Source organism: Eptatretus burgeri, chromosome 13, assembly GCF_056783735.1.
Source record: "Eptatretus burgeri isolate ZD-2024b chromosome 13, Ebu_testis_v1, whole genome shotgun sequence".
NCBI classification, from domain to species: domain Eukaryota; kingdom Metazoa; phylum Chordata; class Myxini; order Myxiniformes; family Myxinidae; genus Eptatretus; species Eptatretus burgeri.
In genome coordinates, this window is record NC_140973.1 from 80,512,842 (window position 1) to 80,528,523 (window position 15,682).

The 15,682-nt window shown below is 45.4% G+C and overlaps 1 protein-coding gene across 1 annotated transcript in view; it reads right to left on the reverse strand.

The window, feature by feature from the left end:
* The window catches only part of TCP1 (t-complex 1), a 33,524-nt gene extending 19,488 nt beyond the window's left edge, over positions 1-14,036 (reverse strand). The window contains exons 1-3 of the mRNA XM_085853326.1: positions 13,878-14,036; positions 8,907-8,992; positions 7,543-7,671 (exon numbers count right to left, since the gene is read on the reverse strand). Of these exons, the coding sequence (XP_085709452.1) occupies positions 7,543-7,671; positions 8,907-8,992; positions 13,878-13,983 (321 nt within the window). The 5' untranslated portion in view covers positions 13,984-14,036. The remainder of the gene's footprint in view (positions 1-7,542; positions 7,672-8,906; positions 8,993-13,877) is intronic.
* Positions 14,037-15,682: the final 1,646 nt, after the last annotated feature.

Sequence of the window (15,682 nt, forward strand, 5' to 3'; positions counted from 1 at the left end):
CAGTAAAAACTGGAAAAATGGGGGTGTTCTAAAACAGTGTTTCTCAAGGTGGGGCATGGCAATATTTTGGTGGGGCATGAGGATTCAGAATTAATGAATCAATATATGATCGCTTTCATCGCTTTGCTATGAGTTGCCTTCTTGGTTGACTCAGCCATTTCTGGTGGATTTATCTCAAGTACCAGAGCAATACCAAGAGGAGTTATGCGAGTTGCAACAAGATGAGTCTGTGAAAACTCTTTTCAAGATCAAAGGAACCATGATGTGGCTGTCTGAGGAGAGCGAAAAGAAATACCCAAACTCGACTACTTCAGCAAGGGAAGTATTGATAAATTTTCCATCATCTTATTCAGTCCAATGCGGATTTAGTGTTGTTCCCGATTTGCTGCAAGCTCAGAGAAATCGACTGGAAATCACGAAACGTTGTGATTGAAGGCTGAAACTGAGAAAATTGGTTTCTCGAATCAAACAAATCTGCAGCCAGCATAAAGGGCAGGGCTCCCATTGAAGCGAGTAGCAATTGAATAAAATTTGCAATAAAGTTTTAATAAAGCCTTTTGAATACAAATGTAGTATATACTGTTGTGTTTCCAATCATGGTGGGGCGTACGATTCTTTTTGAAAATCTAAGTGGGGCGTGGGACAAAAAAGGTTGAGAAACACTGTTCTAAAACTTTTGACCGGTCGAGTGTGTGTGTGTGTGTGTGTGTGTGTGTGTGTGTGTGTGTGTGTGTGTGTGTGTTTTTTTTATTTATATATATATATATATATATATATATATATATATGACCGTTTTTACAGCCATTTTTCCCTGCTGTGCAGGGGTTTGGCTTTTTCTTGAGGCAATGTTTTATGGCCGGATGCCCTTCCTGACGCCAACCCTGGTCGCCTCTTACGACACACAGGGATATGGTACACCACCTATTCTAACCGAGGCATACACCGGGACCAGTACACTGGCACTCATTTCGCCGACCTCGGAAGGATGACAGGCTGAGTCAACCCCCTGGTGTTAATTCAGCAGCCAACGGGGCTTGAACTCAGGACCTTTGGATCCCAAGCCGCCACCCTAACCACTAAGCCAACACCAGGCTTATATATATATATATATATATATATATATATATATATATATATATATATACATATACATATACATACATATACACACACATCTACAGTTCTGGGAAAAAAATAAAACCACTCCAAATTTTTTTTTTTTAATCAGCATCTCTACATGTATGGCAGCCATTCCATTCCAGTGTCTGTTGAATTCCAACACAGGCACACCTCATTCTACTTAGTGAGGTACTGATGAGGTGATCACCTGAACCGAATCTTATTTAACAAGGAAAAGTATAAAAACCACGGCTGTGGTCATCACTATCCTCTTGCAATAGGACCAGCTGGATGGCAAAAACAGTGCTTGTGGTACCTCAAAAGTAATTGGAATCAAAAAAAGAACTATTGACCATGCCAAAAGAGTTAAAAAGATAAGTTTTGAGTGAGGAAAAGAAGGGTTCAATTCTGGCTTTACTGGCAGAGGGATACAGTGAGAATCACGTTGCTTCCATCCTTAAAATTTCAAAGACGGCAGTTCATAAGAACAAGGTCAAGCAGCAGACATTGGGGACAACAAAGCTACAGACTGGCAGAGGGCGAAAACGACTTTCCACTGACCAGGATGACAGCCAACTCATTCGAATGTCACTCAACAACCATAGGATGACATCAAGTGACCTTCAAAAAGAATGGCAAACGGCAGCTGGGGTGAAGTGCACGGCGAGGACGGTTCGAAACAGGCTGCTCGGGGCAAGGCTGAAGTCGTGCAAAGCTAGAAAAAAGCCCTTCATCAATGAGAAGCAAAGAAGAGCCTGGCTGAGGTTTGCAAAAGACCATAAGGATTGGACCATAGAGGACTGGAGTAGGGTCATCTTCTCTGATGAGTCCAATTTTCAGCTTTGCCCAACATCTGGTCGTCTAATGGTTAGACGGAGACCTGGAGAGGCCAACAAGCCAGTGTCTCGCACCCACTATGAAATTTGGTGGACGATCGGTGATGATCTGGGGGTGCTTCAGCAAGGCTGGAATCGGGCAGATTTGTCTTTGTGAAGGACTCATGAATCAAGCCACGTACAAGGTTGCCCTGGAAGAACACTTGCTTCCTTCTGCTCTGACAATATTCCCCAACTCTGAGGATTGGTTTTTCCAGCAGGACAATGCTCCATGCCACACAGCCAGGTCAATGAAGGTGTGGATGGAGGACCATCAGATCAAGACCCTGTCATGGCCAGCCCAATCTCCAGACCTGAACCCCATTGAAAACCTCTGGAATGTGATCAAAAGGAAGATGGATGGTCACAAGCCATCAAACAAAGCCAAGCTGCTTGAATTTTTGCGCCAGGAGTGGCATAAAGTCACCCAACAGCAATGTGAAAGACTGGTGGACAGCATGCCAAGACGCATGAAAGCTGTGATTGAAAATCAGGGTTATTCCACAAAATATTGATTTCTGAACTCGTCCTAAGTTAAAACATTAGTAGTGTATTGTGTTGTTTAACCAGAGAGTTGGTGTCAAAGCCACCCAATGCTCGCCTGTTTATACATTTATCATTTTTAAAAGACAAGTCAAATAATGTTTTTTTATAAAGCATTGCAGTGGTCTGATACAAATAATTTTAAAGCAATATATGTATATTGTAATCAGTAAAAAATTGTGCGGTAGATAAAAACATTAGAAAGGAAATAACTTGCAGCAAAAACTTTAACATTTTCACGCTCACGCCGGGGGTATCGCTATAGCTCTCTGTTCTTCGAACAGGCGAGCTAAAAATGAATATAAACTTGTTTTGTTTGTATTATTTGAGGTCTGAAAACACTGAATCTTTGTTGTTATTTTGACTAGTTGTCATTTTCTGCAAATAAATGCTCTAAATGACAATATTTTTATTCGGAATATGGGAGAAATTGTGTCAGTAGTTTATAGAATAAAACAAAAATGTTCATTTTACTCAAACACATACCTATAAATAGTAAAACCAGAAAAAACTGATAATTTTGCAGTGGTCTCTTAATTTTTTCCAGAGCTGTATATATATTGGGTAGTCGATCGAGTCGAAAAAAAAAAAAAAAAAAAAAAAGAACTTTTTTTGGAGATTTTTTTTTCCTACCCTTATTGTCGGGTTTTTTGTGTGCGTGTGCGTGTGCGTGTGTGTGTGTGTGTCACGCGCGGGCAACACGAGGCTCCACAGCACAAACCAGCAAACCAATTTCGATGAAACTTGGCGAACAGGTGCCATATAGGCTGGGAGTGTGCGCGCTTGAGTTTCGTTGCTAAGCAACCACCCGTTGCCAAGCAACGGGACTTTGAAATTTTTGAAAAATCATAAAAAATATATTTTTTCGAAAATCAAAAATCGGCTTCCAGGCTTTTATGCGCACAAAAATCAACCTCTGTCAAAAATTTCCAGCCGGATCCTATGAAAACTGTCGGAGAAGATAGACTTTGAATGAACCCTGGTCGAAAACAATAAAAAAACGAAGTTCGTTATATCTGAGACGATGAGTCAGATTTACATGAAACTGGTATGGTAGGTTCATGGTATGTCCGAGTGATGTGCGAGAAATAACCGTTGTTATGGACCCCTCCGTTGCCTCGCAACGGCCAAAAAACCTCTAAATGTGGGGGTATTTTAACGAAAAAACAATCTGCAGCATTAACCCTTGAAGCTGGAATCATGAATTTTCTTGTGCTTAATCCTCAGGTCATTCCCCATCGAATGGGCCCATCGCGTTAGGTTCTATTGGGTAGTCGACTACCCATGTCCGCCTACCGGCTTGTCCATATATTGTTGCAGTTCTCGGAACCGCATGCATCCAACAGAAAGTGGTCCCAAGACAGTTATTCCATTAATATACGTGCAGATAGTCCTTTCCCTTTTGTCTAGCGGGACAACAGGGGCGTGCGTTGCGAGGATCTCATAAGCTCGGTTTGCTTACACCATTTCTTCTGCATTTCATTTCTAATGTCATTTCCACTCTTCTTCACTGATTATTCCTGAGGTAAATCTGGGCCACGTGTGCCCTTCGCGGTGAGATGGGTCCTCAGCAAAGGGCCAGCAGGCATTACATCCACACCCCTCCATAGAAAACACAGCCTGCCAAACGCACACACAGCGGTAGTTTCCACCCAATAGATGGGAAACACACTCAACACGACGCCCACGCTACACGGAACACGTACAGAGGCCGATAAGAGAAAGGGAACCCCATGCCACTTTGCGCGGGATGCGAGTGTGCAAAGCACAAGTGGCGCATTCCTTTCAGCCCATTTCTGGACTAATTATATCGATCGGGTTTCACCCCGTGCACACGATAGCAGAATCGGGCAAGTGCTGGCCACGTGCATAATGGCGGATCGGAACGGAAGATGTTGTACAGAACGTGCTCTCAAAAGGCAGACCCGTGCGCCACTCGCGACACTTTATTATCATGCAGAGCGGGGCACGAATGGACACATCTTACTGTATTTGCATGGGTTCCCCATAACCACGTACCTTTGGTCCTCGGCGGCCACAGATGTTCCCCGCAGATAGCAAATGTCCCCCCCAAGTCTACAGGCAGCGAAGCTGCGATCGGGCAGAGGCATGTTGTGCAGCTCGGGCCACTTGGCGCACATGGACCGGGCACGTTGGCCAGCTGGTCGGGGGCGCACGAGTGGACATGTGTGACCGATGCTGACCTCAGCCTCATCATCAGGACATGGCCCGGGGGTTCTTGTAAGGCAAGACATGACGTGAAGTTCGGTGTGGGCGATTTATTTCATGTCGTGAGGTCAGAGCAAGACATTTTGCGGCGTGGGGTCACCTTGCCGGAAGTGGAATGTTGCTGCTTCTGGCCATTGCGCCCGGGCCGCGGCCAATCAGAGCACCCGATTCGGGTGAAGTCACCGAGTTTCGGGGTGGCCCCCCTCCCCGTGGGGCCTCCCTTCTCTCTCTGCCCTGCCTCTCCTGTTCAAGCTGGACTTTGACTCCGCCTTCCGTCGTCATCAACCCTACTCCACCTTCTGTTGTCATCGCTGGATTCCTTCTCTTCTCCACCCACATGGCTCTGACTCCACCCTCCCAACTCAAGACCCTCCTTCACACCCACGGTCTCGATGCGAGCTGCCCGAAGCGAGAGACGACGTGCCAGCTGTCAGGGGGGTACCACACCACAGAGCATTCCCCCCAAATGTATTGTTGGTGTGTTCGGGTACAGCGTATCAATTATACCAAGGTACCGAGAGACCGTAGCCTCAACTCCTCTCCTGTCTTGCTTCCATTCCTCTTAATCAGGTTTTGTGTGTCTGTGTGTGTGTGTGTCTGTGTGTGTGTGTGTCTGTGTCTGTGTGTGTCTGTGTCTGTGTGTGTGTGTGTCTGTGTGTGTGTGTGTCTGTGTCTGTGTCTGTGTGTGTGTGTGTCTGTGTCTGTGTCTGTGTGTGTGTGTGTGTCTGTGTGTGTCTGTGTGTGTGTGTGTCTGTGTGTGTGTGTGTGTGTGTGTGTATGTGTCTGTGTCTGTGTGTGTGTGTGTCTGTGTCTGTGTGTGTGTGTGTCTGTGTCTGTGTGTGTGTGTGTCTGTGTCTGTGTGTGTGTGTGTCTGTGTCTGTGTGTGTGTGTGTCTGTGTCTGTGTGTGTGTGTGTCTGTGTCTGTGTGTGTGTGTGTGTGTGTCTGTGTGTGTGTGTGTCTGTGTCTGTGTGTGTGTGTGTCTGTGTCTGTGTGTGTGTGTGTCTGTGTCTGTGTGTGTGTGTGTCTGTGTCTGTGTGTGTGTGTGTCTGTGTCTGTGTGTGTGTGTGTCTGTGTCTGTGTGTGTGTGTGTCTGTGTCTGTGTGTGTGTGTGTCTGTCTCTGTCTGTGTGTGTGTGTGTGTCTGTGTGTGTGTGTGTGTGTGTGTGTCTGTGTCTGTGTGTGTCTGTGTCTGTGTGTGTCTGTGTCTGTGTGTGTCTGTGTCTGTGTGTGTCTGTGTCTGTGTGTGTCTGTGTCTGTGTGTGTCTGTGTCTGTGTGTGTCTGTGTCTGTGTGTGTCTGTGTCTGTGTGTGTCTGTGTCTGTGTGTGTCTGTGTCTGTGTGTGTCTGTGTCTGTGTGTGTCTGTGTCTGTGTGTGTCTGTGTCTGTGTGTGTCTGTGTCTGTGTGCGTCTGTGTCTGTGTGTGTCTGTGTCTGTGTGTGTCTGTGTCTGTGTGCGTCTGTGTCTGAGTGTGTCTGTGTCTGTGTGTGTCTGTGTCTGTGTGTGTCTGTGTCTGTGTGTGTCTGTGTCTGTGTGTGTCTGTGTCTGCGTGTGTCTGTGTGTGTCTGTGTCTGTGTGTGTCTGTGTCTGTGTGTGTCTGTGTCTGTGTGTGTCTGTGTCTGTGTGTGTCTGTGTCTGTGTGTGTCTGTGTCTGTGTGTGTCTGTGTCTGTGTGTGTCTGTGTCTGTGTGTGTCTGTGTCTGTGTGTGTCTGTGTCTGTGTGTGTCTGTGTCTGTGTGTGTCTGTGTCTGTGTGTGTCTGTGTCTGTGTGTGTCTGTGTCTGTGTGTGTCTGTGTCTGTGTGTGTCTGTGTCTGTGTGTGTCTGTGTCTGTGTGTGTCTGTGTCTGTGTGTGTCTGTGTCTGTGTGTGTCTGTGTCTGTGTGTGTCTGTGTGTGTCTGTGTCTGTGTGTGTCTGTGTCTGTGTGTGTCTGTGTCTGTGTGTGTCTGTGTCTGTGTGTGTCTGTGTCTGTGTGTGTCTGTGTGTGTGTGTGTCTGCGTGTGCGTGTGCGTGTGCGTGTGCGTGTGCGTGTGCGTGTGCGTGTGTCCTGGCACCTGTCTCTATAAGTAAGCCTGCAGAAAATTGTTATTTTTGGGTTCGGTCTGCTCTGCGCCCGCTTTTATAAGTTGCTTGATTATTGTCGCACCACAACCTTCTTCCCTATCTCTGCACAACACACCCCAATAAATCGATTGATTGTACCACATACCTTTCCTCGCCCCATTGTTAATAAATCATTATTAGAAATGTTTCCTGCTCGTTTTTGTCTTTTCCTTCATTGATCCAGCATGGTCCAAATCCTAGCTTAGCCAGGACTTTATTCCCAACGATCCGTTCCTTTCAGCCGGTGTGTCCTTGGCAGTGTCGCTCGGCTGCATCTGATGCGATAAAGCGATCCGGTCCGGTCGAGTGATCTGGTTTGGACAAGGCGTACCGAGGGTGTGTTCCCTGGTAATTAAATCACATGGTTATTTTTAGGTAACCGAATTAACTAGACGGAGGACCCTAAGTCACGTGGTTGAGTTATTGGCATCCACGGTCAGTAAAGAGACCCACCGTGTCACAGAATTATCCGTGTGTGACGGCCTACAATTCAGGAGAGTCTGGTGGGAGCCGAGATAGCTCCCCCCCCCTCCCCAGTGGTCTTCTCACCCAACCCGCAACAATATCTTCCTCTTCAATTTTATATGATTACAGACTTAAGGAGCCTCAAAAATCTGGCTGTGCACCACAAGTGGCGAGTCAAACCCTGTGTCTGCCGCACTAGTATTTGGAGAACTCACCACAGAGGTTGTTCCATCTCCGACCTCCTTGTCTTGCAGTTCTGCTAACTCGCATAGCAGTTTGGCGGCAGGGTGCTGCACAGACAGGAGACCAAGGATCGTGGCACCATCATTGCTCACAGTCACCTCCTACAAAAGGGAATGCAATAGACAATCAGTGTGCCCTGAGAAAATGCACACAGCATCAGTCCTGCACCCTCATTACCAGCGATGGGGTTGTGTGTAAAAGCAAAAAAACAAAAAAAAAATTTAACCTGCTTCCCAGGTTCCTGGACGAGCTTGCACATCGGTTACATACCAGACAAGAGCATTTGAAGACAAACAAATTGCCAGTCTATAAGATACGAACGTGGCATCCTCAATCATTAGGCAAATGCTCAAGTGGGAAAACAGAGAGAAAGAGAGAAAGAGAGACAGAGACAATAAATATAGCACAATATCTGAAAAAGTTATGACATTTGGTGGATAAGTTGGGTAGGTGACAAGAACAAGATTAGATTAGATTTTTGTTAAGGCCCAGATGCAAATCCAACCCATCAGTGGGATACAAAACGTAAACTGTTCAGCCTAGTGGAAGTGTACACTCTACTGAGTGGCGTTCCAGTTACCTACACTACCAAAGGTGGATGGAAGTTATGTTTTCACCCGTCTGTCCGTTTGTCTGTGAGCAGGATATCTCAAAAAGTTGGGGACAGATTTTGACAAAATTTGGTGGAGATCCAAAACTTGAGAATTTTTAAAGTGATTCCTCACCATGAAAGAGATGGGGCCCAAAAACGATATGCAGCACGACACAGAACTTAAAAAAGTTGTGGATGACTTGTGATGAAACTTGGAGGAGTTAGTTTGGTGACAAGAACAAGCCAATTAGGGATACAAAACGTAAACTGCTCAGCCTGGTAAAGGTATGCACTTTACCGAGTGCTGTTCCAGTTGGATTTGAAATCCTCCACAAAACGACTCATAGGTATTTTATAAGTTTATACCTTGGTAGATTTATTTATTGAAGATTTGTGCTGTATCTAAACTCATAACGAGAAAGGTAGCAGTTAGTGCCCGATTACGGTAACCACACACACTCGCAAAGCAATGCAATTACTTCCATTTCATGTGCCAACAAAATATCTGTTGACAACCAAACCCAACTTGACTCGGACTCGGCTCGGAAGCGCAGCTCACAGTGTTCGAGTGTGGAGACAGCGCGAGTGTGAAGGCTTGGTCTCAGAAAATGTTATCTCATCAGGCATCAGCCGAAAGATGGTATGATACAATCATCACAGACCACAGACAAGTGCAAAAGAGTCAATTGTTTAACACGTCCAGAACAAAACCCTTAAAACTACAAGGCTTTCCCATAATCATACCCCAATGTCATCGACCAGCATCTTGTCCAAGCCTGCAGGACCCAACGAGCTCTTGAGGATGTTTGCTATGGAGGCTGCGGCCATGACTGCAAACACACAGTGAAGAGAAGGGCACATACCATGACAGCAACTCTGTGTTCAAGGTATTTAATACAAGGGTGGCAAGTTCATGCATATATGAAAGGTACATTACTCCATGAATGACAATGACTGGACTTTGCTGCGCCGTCAACCACTAACACGATGCTATAATTACACATGGAAATGCAGACATTTATTTTTTGGGGTGAATACAGTTTAAGGGTGAGGAATGTACAATGTCAACCACATACTACCCCTTGATGAGACCCTCACACAGAGATAACAATCACCCATCCATCCATACTCAAACTACCTACAAGTCCTGCCAACATCCTTGTACAGTGTACACCCTCGATCTCTCATGCTTCGAGGTATGAGCCTATACAATTCCAATTTAAACATATTTATCGTTTGTGCTGCCACAACCACCTTTCTTGGGAGACCAATCCATATGTTGACCATCTATCCATTGGGACCATACGCGGTGCAGGGCGTTGGCCCTTCCGAAGCAGTCTCCTTGGCTGATGGACACAATCTTGGACGGGTCGTCACTGGGGCATTCCATGTCAAGTGTTCACACCCTCCCGACACTAATACCTCATTTTCTCCCCATATGTTGGTCATTTATTCACTTGGGTGAAAAAACTCAAAATACCAACTTTTAGACCTGTGGGCCCATTTTAGGGCCCCCCCCGGCTGCCCCACAATCTTCCAGAAGCCATATCACAGGTTGTAGTGGTCCGATTTGGCTGATCTTGGTATCAAAATGCTCATAAAAGCGAGATATTTCGAATCCCGTAAGGTAAAAATCACTCCGAAACAGTAATTCAAAAAGTTATAGTTAGGGGCGCCCTTTGACCTTGGGCTCCCGCTCCCCAGCCAAACTGAGGGTCCCAAATTTTTCGTGTGAGAATACCCCTTCATATACTCCAACACCGCAGCATAAATGAAAATGGGATCTCAATGGGTTCAAGTGTGATGATGGTTTTATTGTTCGGGGACTCAGGTGCTGGACACACAATACATAGCACAATATTTGAGCACAAGATTTCCAATACACTATATCAGTATATTATACATAAATTTTCTACATGCACATGCAGGAACTGGAAGCGATACTAGTACGAGTGAGAGTTTTTCCTAGTATATTATAGTCAAGATTTTTTGCCAACCAATATTTTATTTGACAGCTGTGTTTCTTTTTTACTGATTGTGTAGGTTCTACCTGTAACAGTTTTTGGTTCTACGGAAAGAAGTACATCAGAAATGTCTAAAATGCAGTGATCTTCAATGTCAGGAAAAAATAAACTATTTTTGGGCCCGTTTTGATGAAGAAAATTCACTTTCACTTCATGAGTGTCCTGAAAGGCTTCCATGATGCAGGCAAGCCACCATTTTCCATCATAGTGGACTGTGACATAACCTGAGAGTTTCCTGTTAAAAGTTGGTGTAAATTTTGAAATAGCTGACTCGATACGGTGTTCCTTGCTCAGGCTGAATTCGCTTACTTGAAGAGCAGTTTCAGAAATAGGGATGAAAGCATGAAGTTTTTGAGTTCCAGCTATGGTTTTGGCCGTTTTTAACCTTTCTTCCAGATTTCGTTCTTCCTCGTCATACGCCTCTTGGATCCCGTAACCGAACTTCATTTCATACAAACCATTTTTAGCAAAGGCGAAAAGATCTTTTGGAGAAATAATTTGACTGTCGTAAGGTCTACGCAGGCTCTCACGTGTTGCTTCTCGTTTGACTGTACCTCCCACGCCATCTGAAGGGCCCTTGCCACGACTTGTGGCAAAAAAAATGCCATTCTGCGTCAATACCATACTGTGATTTGTGACGACATAGGTGTATGAAGGCTTTGAAATTCTTATATTGGCCAGCGCAACCGTCTGAGTAGTAGTAAAGTTTCTTTACATTTCCAAAGCTCGATTTCAAGTGTTCAATGAGCATTCTTTGGAAGAGGTGGACTGAGACAACGTCGTGAGTATTGCATTCTGATATAATCGTGAACGAATCGTGGTTTAATTTGCCATCGTCCGATTTGAAATAGTAAACCCAGGGGTGAATCGTCGCTTGAGAGCAGTTCCAATGGAATCCTTGGGCCGCATCCTGTACGACAAATGAATAGTTCTCTGAGAAGTCTCCAATAATGACAAATTCTGCTTCACCGATTTCATCTTTGTTATTTTTCAGAAACTGAGATTGGGCCTTGGCAATGAAGTCGTGTCTCACTAATTTCACCGCACGTTCACAGAATTGATTAATGAATTCTTCCAAAGGCAGGACCATGGAGCTCAGTTCAGATCTGTCAGTGGATGTCCACCATTTAAACTGAATTTCATCAATATGTTCTAGTTCATAAGCACTCAGTAGCTCTGTTTTGAAGTCTTCAATTGATGGGCAACTTTCACAAGTTCTGAAATAACATGCCGGTTGTGCTGGCTTACAAACTGTGTGCTATCACATGATGATAGCTCGGAAGTTCGGCTATCTGTGGCATTTTGGAACCAAACATCATGAGTTTCACATTTTGATGTATCGTGCATACACATACACTGTGTGTACCGCCTGAACCGGCCAGGACACACTCCGAGGGACGGAGCATGGCGAACTTTGCGAATCCAACTTTCAAGCCAGGGTTCTTCTCTTTGAATTTCTGAAACAGTTCCTTGAGATTGTTTAGTACCAGGCACTTTTGAATGTTGTCTTTTCCATGTTCATTCCTGACCACCACACAGTCCTTTTAACCGGCATTATTCGGCTGACTTCATCACTTCGGTAAAATTCGGTTATGGCGGATTTCACTTCGTCAGGCAATATTTTACCCTGTTTGGGATTTGGAGACGATAGCATACCATTTTCTTTCTCTAAACTTTTGGCTTAAACAGCCATTCTTTGGGAGCAACTGAATTCACTCATCATCCCTCTGATGCTCATATTCCTAGCAAATATTGTCAGTATACGTATTCGTTCTGAACGGCTCGAAACAACGTATTTTTCTTTCAGGCTTTTGATCACCTCTGGCATGCAGTTTTCATCACATTTTGACGCTGTATTTTGTGTTTTCTCCGCAGTGCTTGGTCCAGCAACTAGTTCTAATTTCTTTCGCACAGAATCTTCCGCTTTACTTCGCTTTTCAAGAACGGACCCTGGGTTCCTTTCCGCCTTTTGTTTGTCGAATTGGCGTTCGCCTATCATCGATAACGACTGGTTTAATAGGTAAACTTCTGCTTCTCGCGCAAAAACCTCCTCGTCCTAATCTGTCGAAATAGATTCTGCAATGCCTTCGATAGTACCTTCTGATGATAATTCTGAACTGGTCGAAGATGATTCTTCAATACACTCTGGTGACAACTGAGAAAGTTTTTTTTTCTGCACGAAGTACAAAGTCTGTCATCTTTTTTCACCTTTGAAGAAAATTTAATCAACTTATCATTTGACGCATTGCGAAGATCTTTTCGTTGTTTCGTTTTATGGCAGCTGAACGGATCGCAACAGTATTTTCGGAACTCCTTTCGATCTTCAGTTGCCATGCTTACTGCAAAATATGCAAAAACTGAGATTATCCCATTTATAACTTCATTCGATGATGGTTATACAAAAAAAATGTACAATTAAAAATCAATACACACAATAGGCAGAATAATTTTTCGCAAATGATGCAATATATATATATATACACATTATATACAGTGGGGAGAACAAGTATTTGATACACTGCTGATTTTGCAGGTTTTCCCACTTACAAAGCACGTAGAGGTCTGTAATTTTTATCATAGGTACACTTCAACTGTGAAAGATGGAATCTAAAACAAAAATCCTGAAAAATCACATTGTATGATTTTTAAATAATTAATTTGCATTTTATTGCATGAAATAAGTATTTCATGGGTGCCAAAATTGTCGGGGGGGGGGGGCTAAAATGGGCCCCCAGGTCTGAAAATTGACACAATGTTTTCCCGTGGACACAAACACTTGCACAAAACAAAAGAGTAAAATCTGAGACGATGTGTCAAAATTTGGCTGAAAAATATGTACACTTGACATGGAACGCCCCCACTCCGACACAGGATAACAGCAAACTGGTACTCATTTTGCTGACCTCGGAAGGATGATAAGCAGTCAACCCACCTGGTATTAATTCAACAGCTCGGCAGGAAGATCCCAAGCCCACCATTTGAGTGGGATTTGAACTCAGGACCCGAACCATTAAACAAACACCAGGCATATACGTTGACTACTCTGTTATGTTCTGGCCATGTGTTCTAGCTCTTCCACGAGCCTCGACCTCATATGCAGGGGGAAAAAAAAAAGCAATCAAGTTGCACGGTTTTTAGTTATTTATTTTTTGATGAAGCTTTTCAAATCTCGAAATCTTCCTCTTCCATTATCAACCACTTTTACCACGTGGCAGATCGCAACCCCCCAAGATCCTGAGCCAGCCACCCTAACCACGAATCCAACACACGGCTTAACCCGCAAGTCATCGTTTGTCACAAACACAGGCCCGGGAGCGGCCGAGCCGCCTTCCCGCTCGGCGCGAGGAGCCACCCGCGCCCACGTGCGTCCGCCATGTTTGTTACCAACGGGCCCCGTTTTTAACGTTCCAATTGAATTCAATCGGAACATCAAATCGGCGATTTACACACGTTTTAAATAAAAATAGTCGACGACATTTAAATATTACCTCAACAACAAGAAAAAAAAAAAACTTCGACAAACGACACACAAAGCCACAGAGAGAGAATCATAAAACGCGATCACAGAACCCACTCCATTCACACACCGGTCGCACCTCATTCTGACAGACCCTCGATGAACCCTCCTCACACGATCGTTAAATTCCATCCAGGAGAACCACATCGCACTCCGCACTGGCCACTCACTCACCATTCTGTGAACGCACAGACTCGCCCGTGGATCGCTGACCCATCACGCTGAGAGCAGCCATTTTTCTGCACCCTGCCGTCTGTTGAACGTATCCGCCAATGCGCATGCGCAGCCGCGTTTTACAATGCGCATGCGCAGCCGCGTTTCACCACGATCCACAATGCGCATGCGCAGCCGCGTTTCACCGCGATCTACAATGCGCATGCGCAGCCGCGTTTCACCGCGATCTACAATGCGCATGCGCAGCCGCGTTTCACCGCGATCTACAATGCGCATGCGCAGCCGCGTTTCACCGCGATCTACAATGCGCATGCGCAGCCGCGTTTCACCGCGATCTACAATGCGCATGCGCAGCCGCGTTTCACCGCGATCTACAATGCGCATGCGCAGCCGCGTTTCACCGCGATCTACAATGCGCATGCGCAGCCGCGTTTCACCGCGATCTACAATGCGCATGCGCAGCCGCGTTTCACCGCGATCTACAATGCGCATGCGCAGCCGCGTTTCACCGCGATCTACAATGCGCATGCGCAGCCGCGTTTCACTGCGATCTACAATGCGCATGCGCAGCCTGCCGGTGAAGCGTGCACTCGATGGTGTGAACACGTTCATGGACAACAACACACAAGGAATCACAAGAACGATTTTTGCAGTTTTGAAGGAGCAGTAGTTGGGGACATTGAAGGAAGGGTAGACGGTATCGTATCGGGTCATGGTCGGAAGAAGTTGGTTGTGGTACACCGAGGAGCAAATGATTGTACTGTACTGAAATGGGAGATGCTTAGCAGGCAGACACGAAGCGGAGGAACAGTCGAGCCGGGCTGTGTTGCACGAGTGCGAGCGCGGGCGTACTGTGCCCGCGGCTCCCCTTTATTCCGTATTCGGCACACTCACGAGCCGGCCGACTCCAGCATTACTACGACGCCTCAGGCGGCGCGCACACCTCATATCCCTTGCCGACCCCCACGGCCACTCCTCCCATCATCACGCCCACCATGCATCATCACCATGCCCTTCCCCATAGGCCCGCAGACTCCACCACACTGATGTCTGGAAAGTTTATTCAGAGGTTTTGAAAAATAGAAACAGGGTATTGGGAAAGAAGCTCAAAGCAAAGGGTTGTGAGGTCATAGAGGGGGGGGTGGTGATCAGATACAGGAAAGTATTGATACTTGTATGAATTGGGCAAAAGATTGTCAGATGGAGTTTAACCTGAACAAGTGTAAGGTGTTGGAGATGGGAAAGAACAATGAAAATAGAGATTACAGGATGTAAGGGGTAATTATGGAGTGTGTTATACAGGAGAAGGATCTGGGGGTGGTAATAGATATGGGAGGTAAGCAGGCAGCACAGTGCCAGGCAGCTATAGGTAAAACAAAGAGGGTAAAATAAGTGAAGATTAATTATTCAACAGAGTAGATGGTGACAGAACCAGGGCCATTGCCTGAAAGTAAAGAAGAGGAGAGTTAATATGATAGTAAGGAAGGTGACTTTCACTTAGAGTGGTCAATGCATGGAATGGTCTCCCTGGAAAGGTCGTGGCAGCAGAAAAAGTAGATAAGTTTAAATTAGAATTGGATAGGTACCTGGACGTTATGGAGATAGAGGGGTATGGATGGGGATGTTGATATGACTTTTAGGTAGTTTGAGTATCGATGGGTGATTGTGTACGGAGTGCTGTTGATGGGGGTCTTGTTCAGGGGGGTTGTGTGGTTGATGTGTGTTTTTAACCAACCCCATGCCCCTTCCCCCAAGGGGAAAAAAAGAAAGAAAGAAAAAAAACTACCCCCAAAAAATACTGTTGC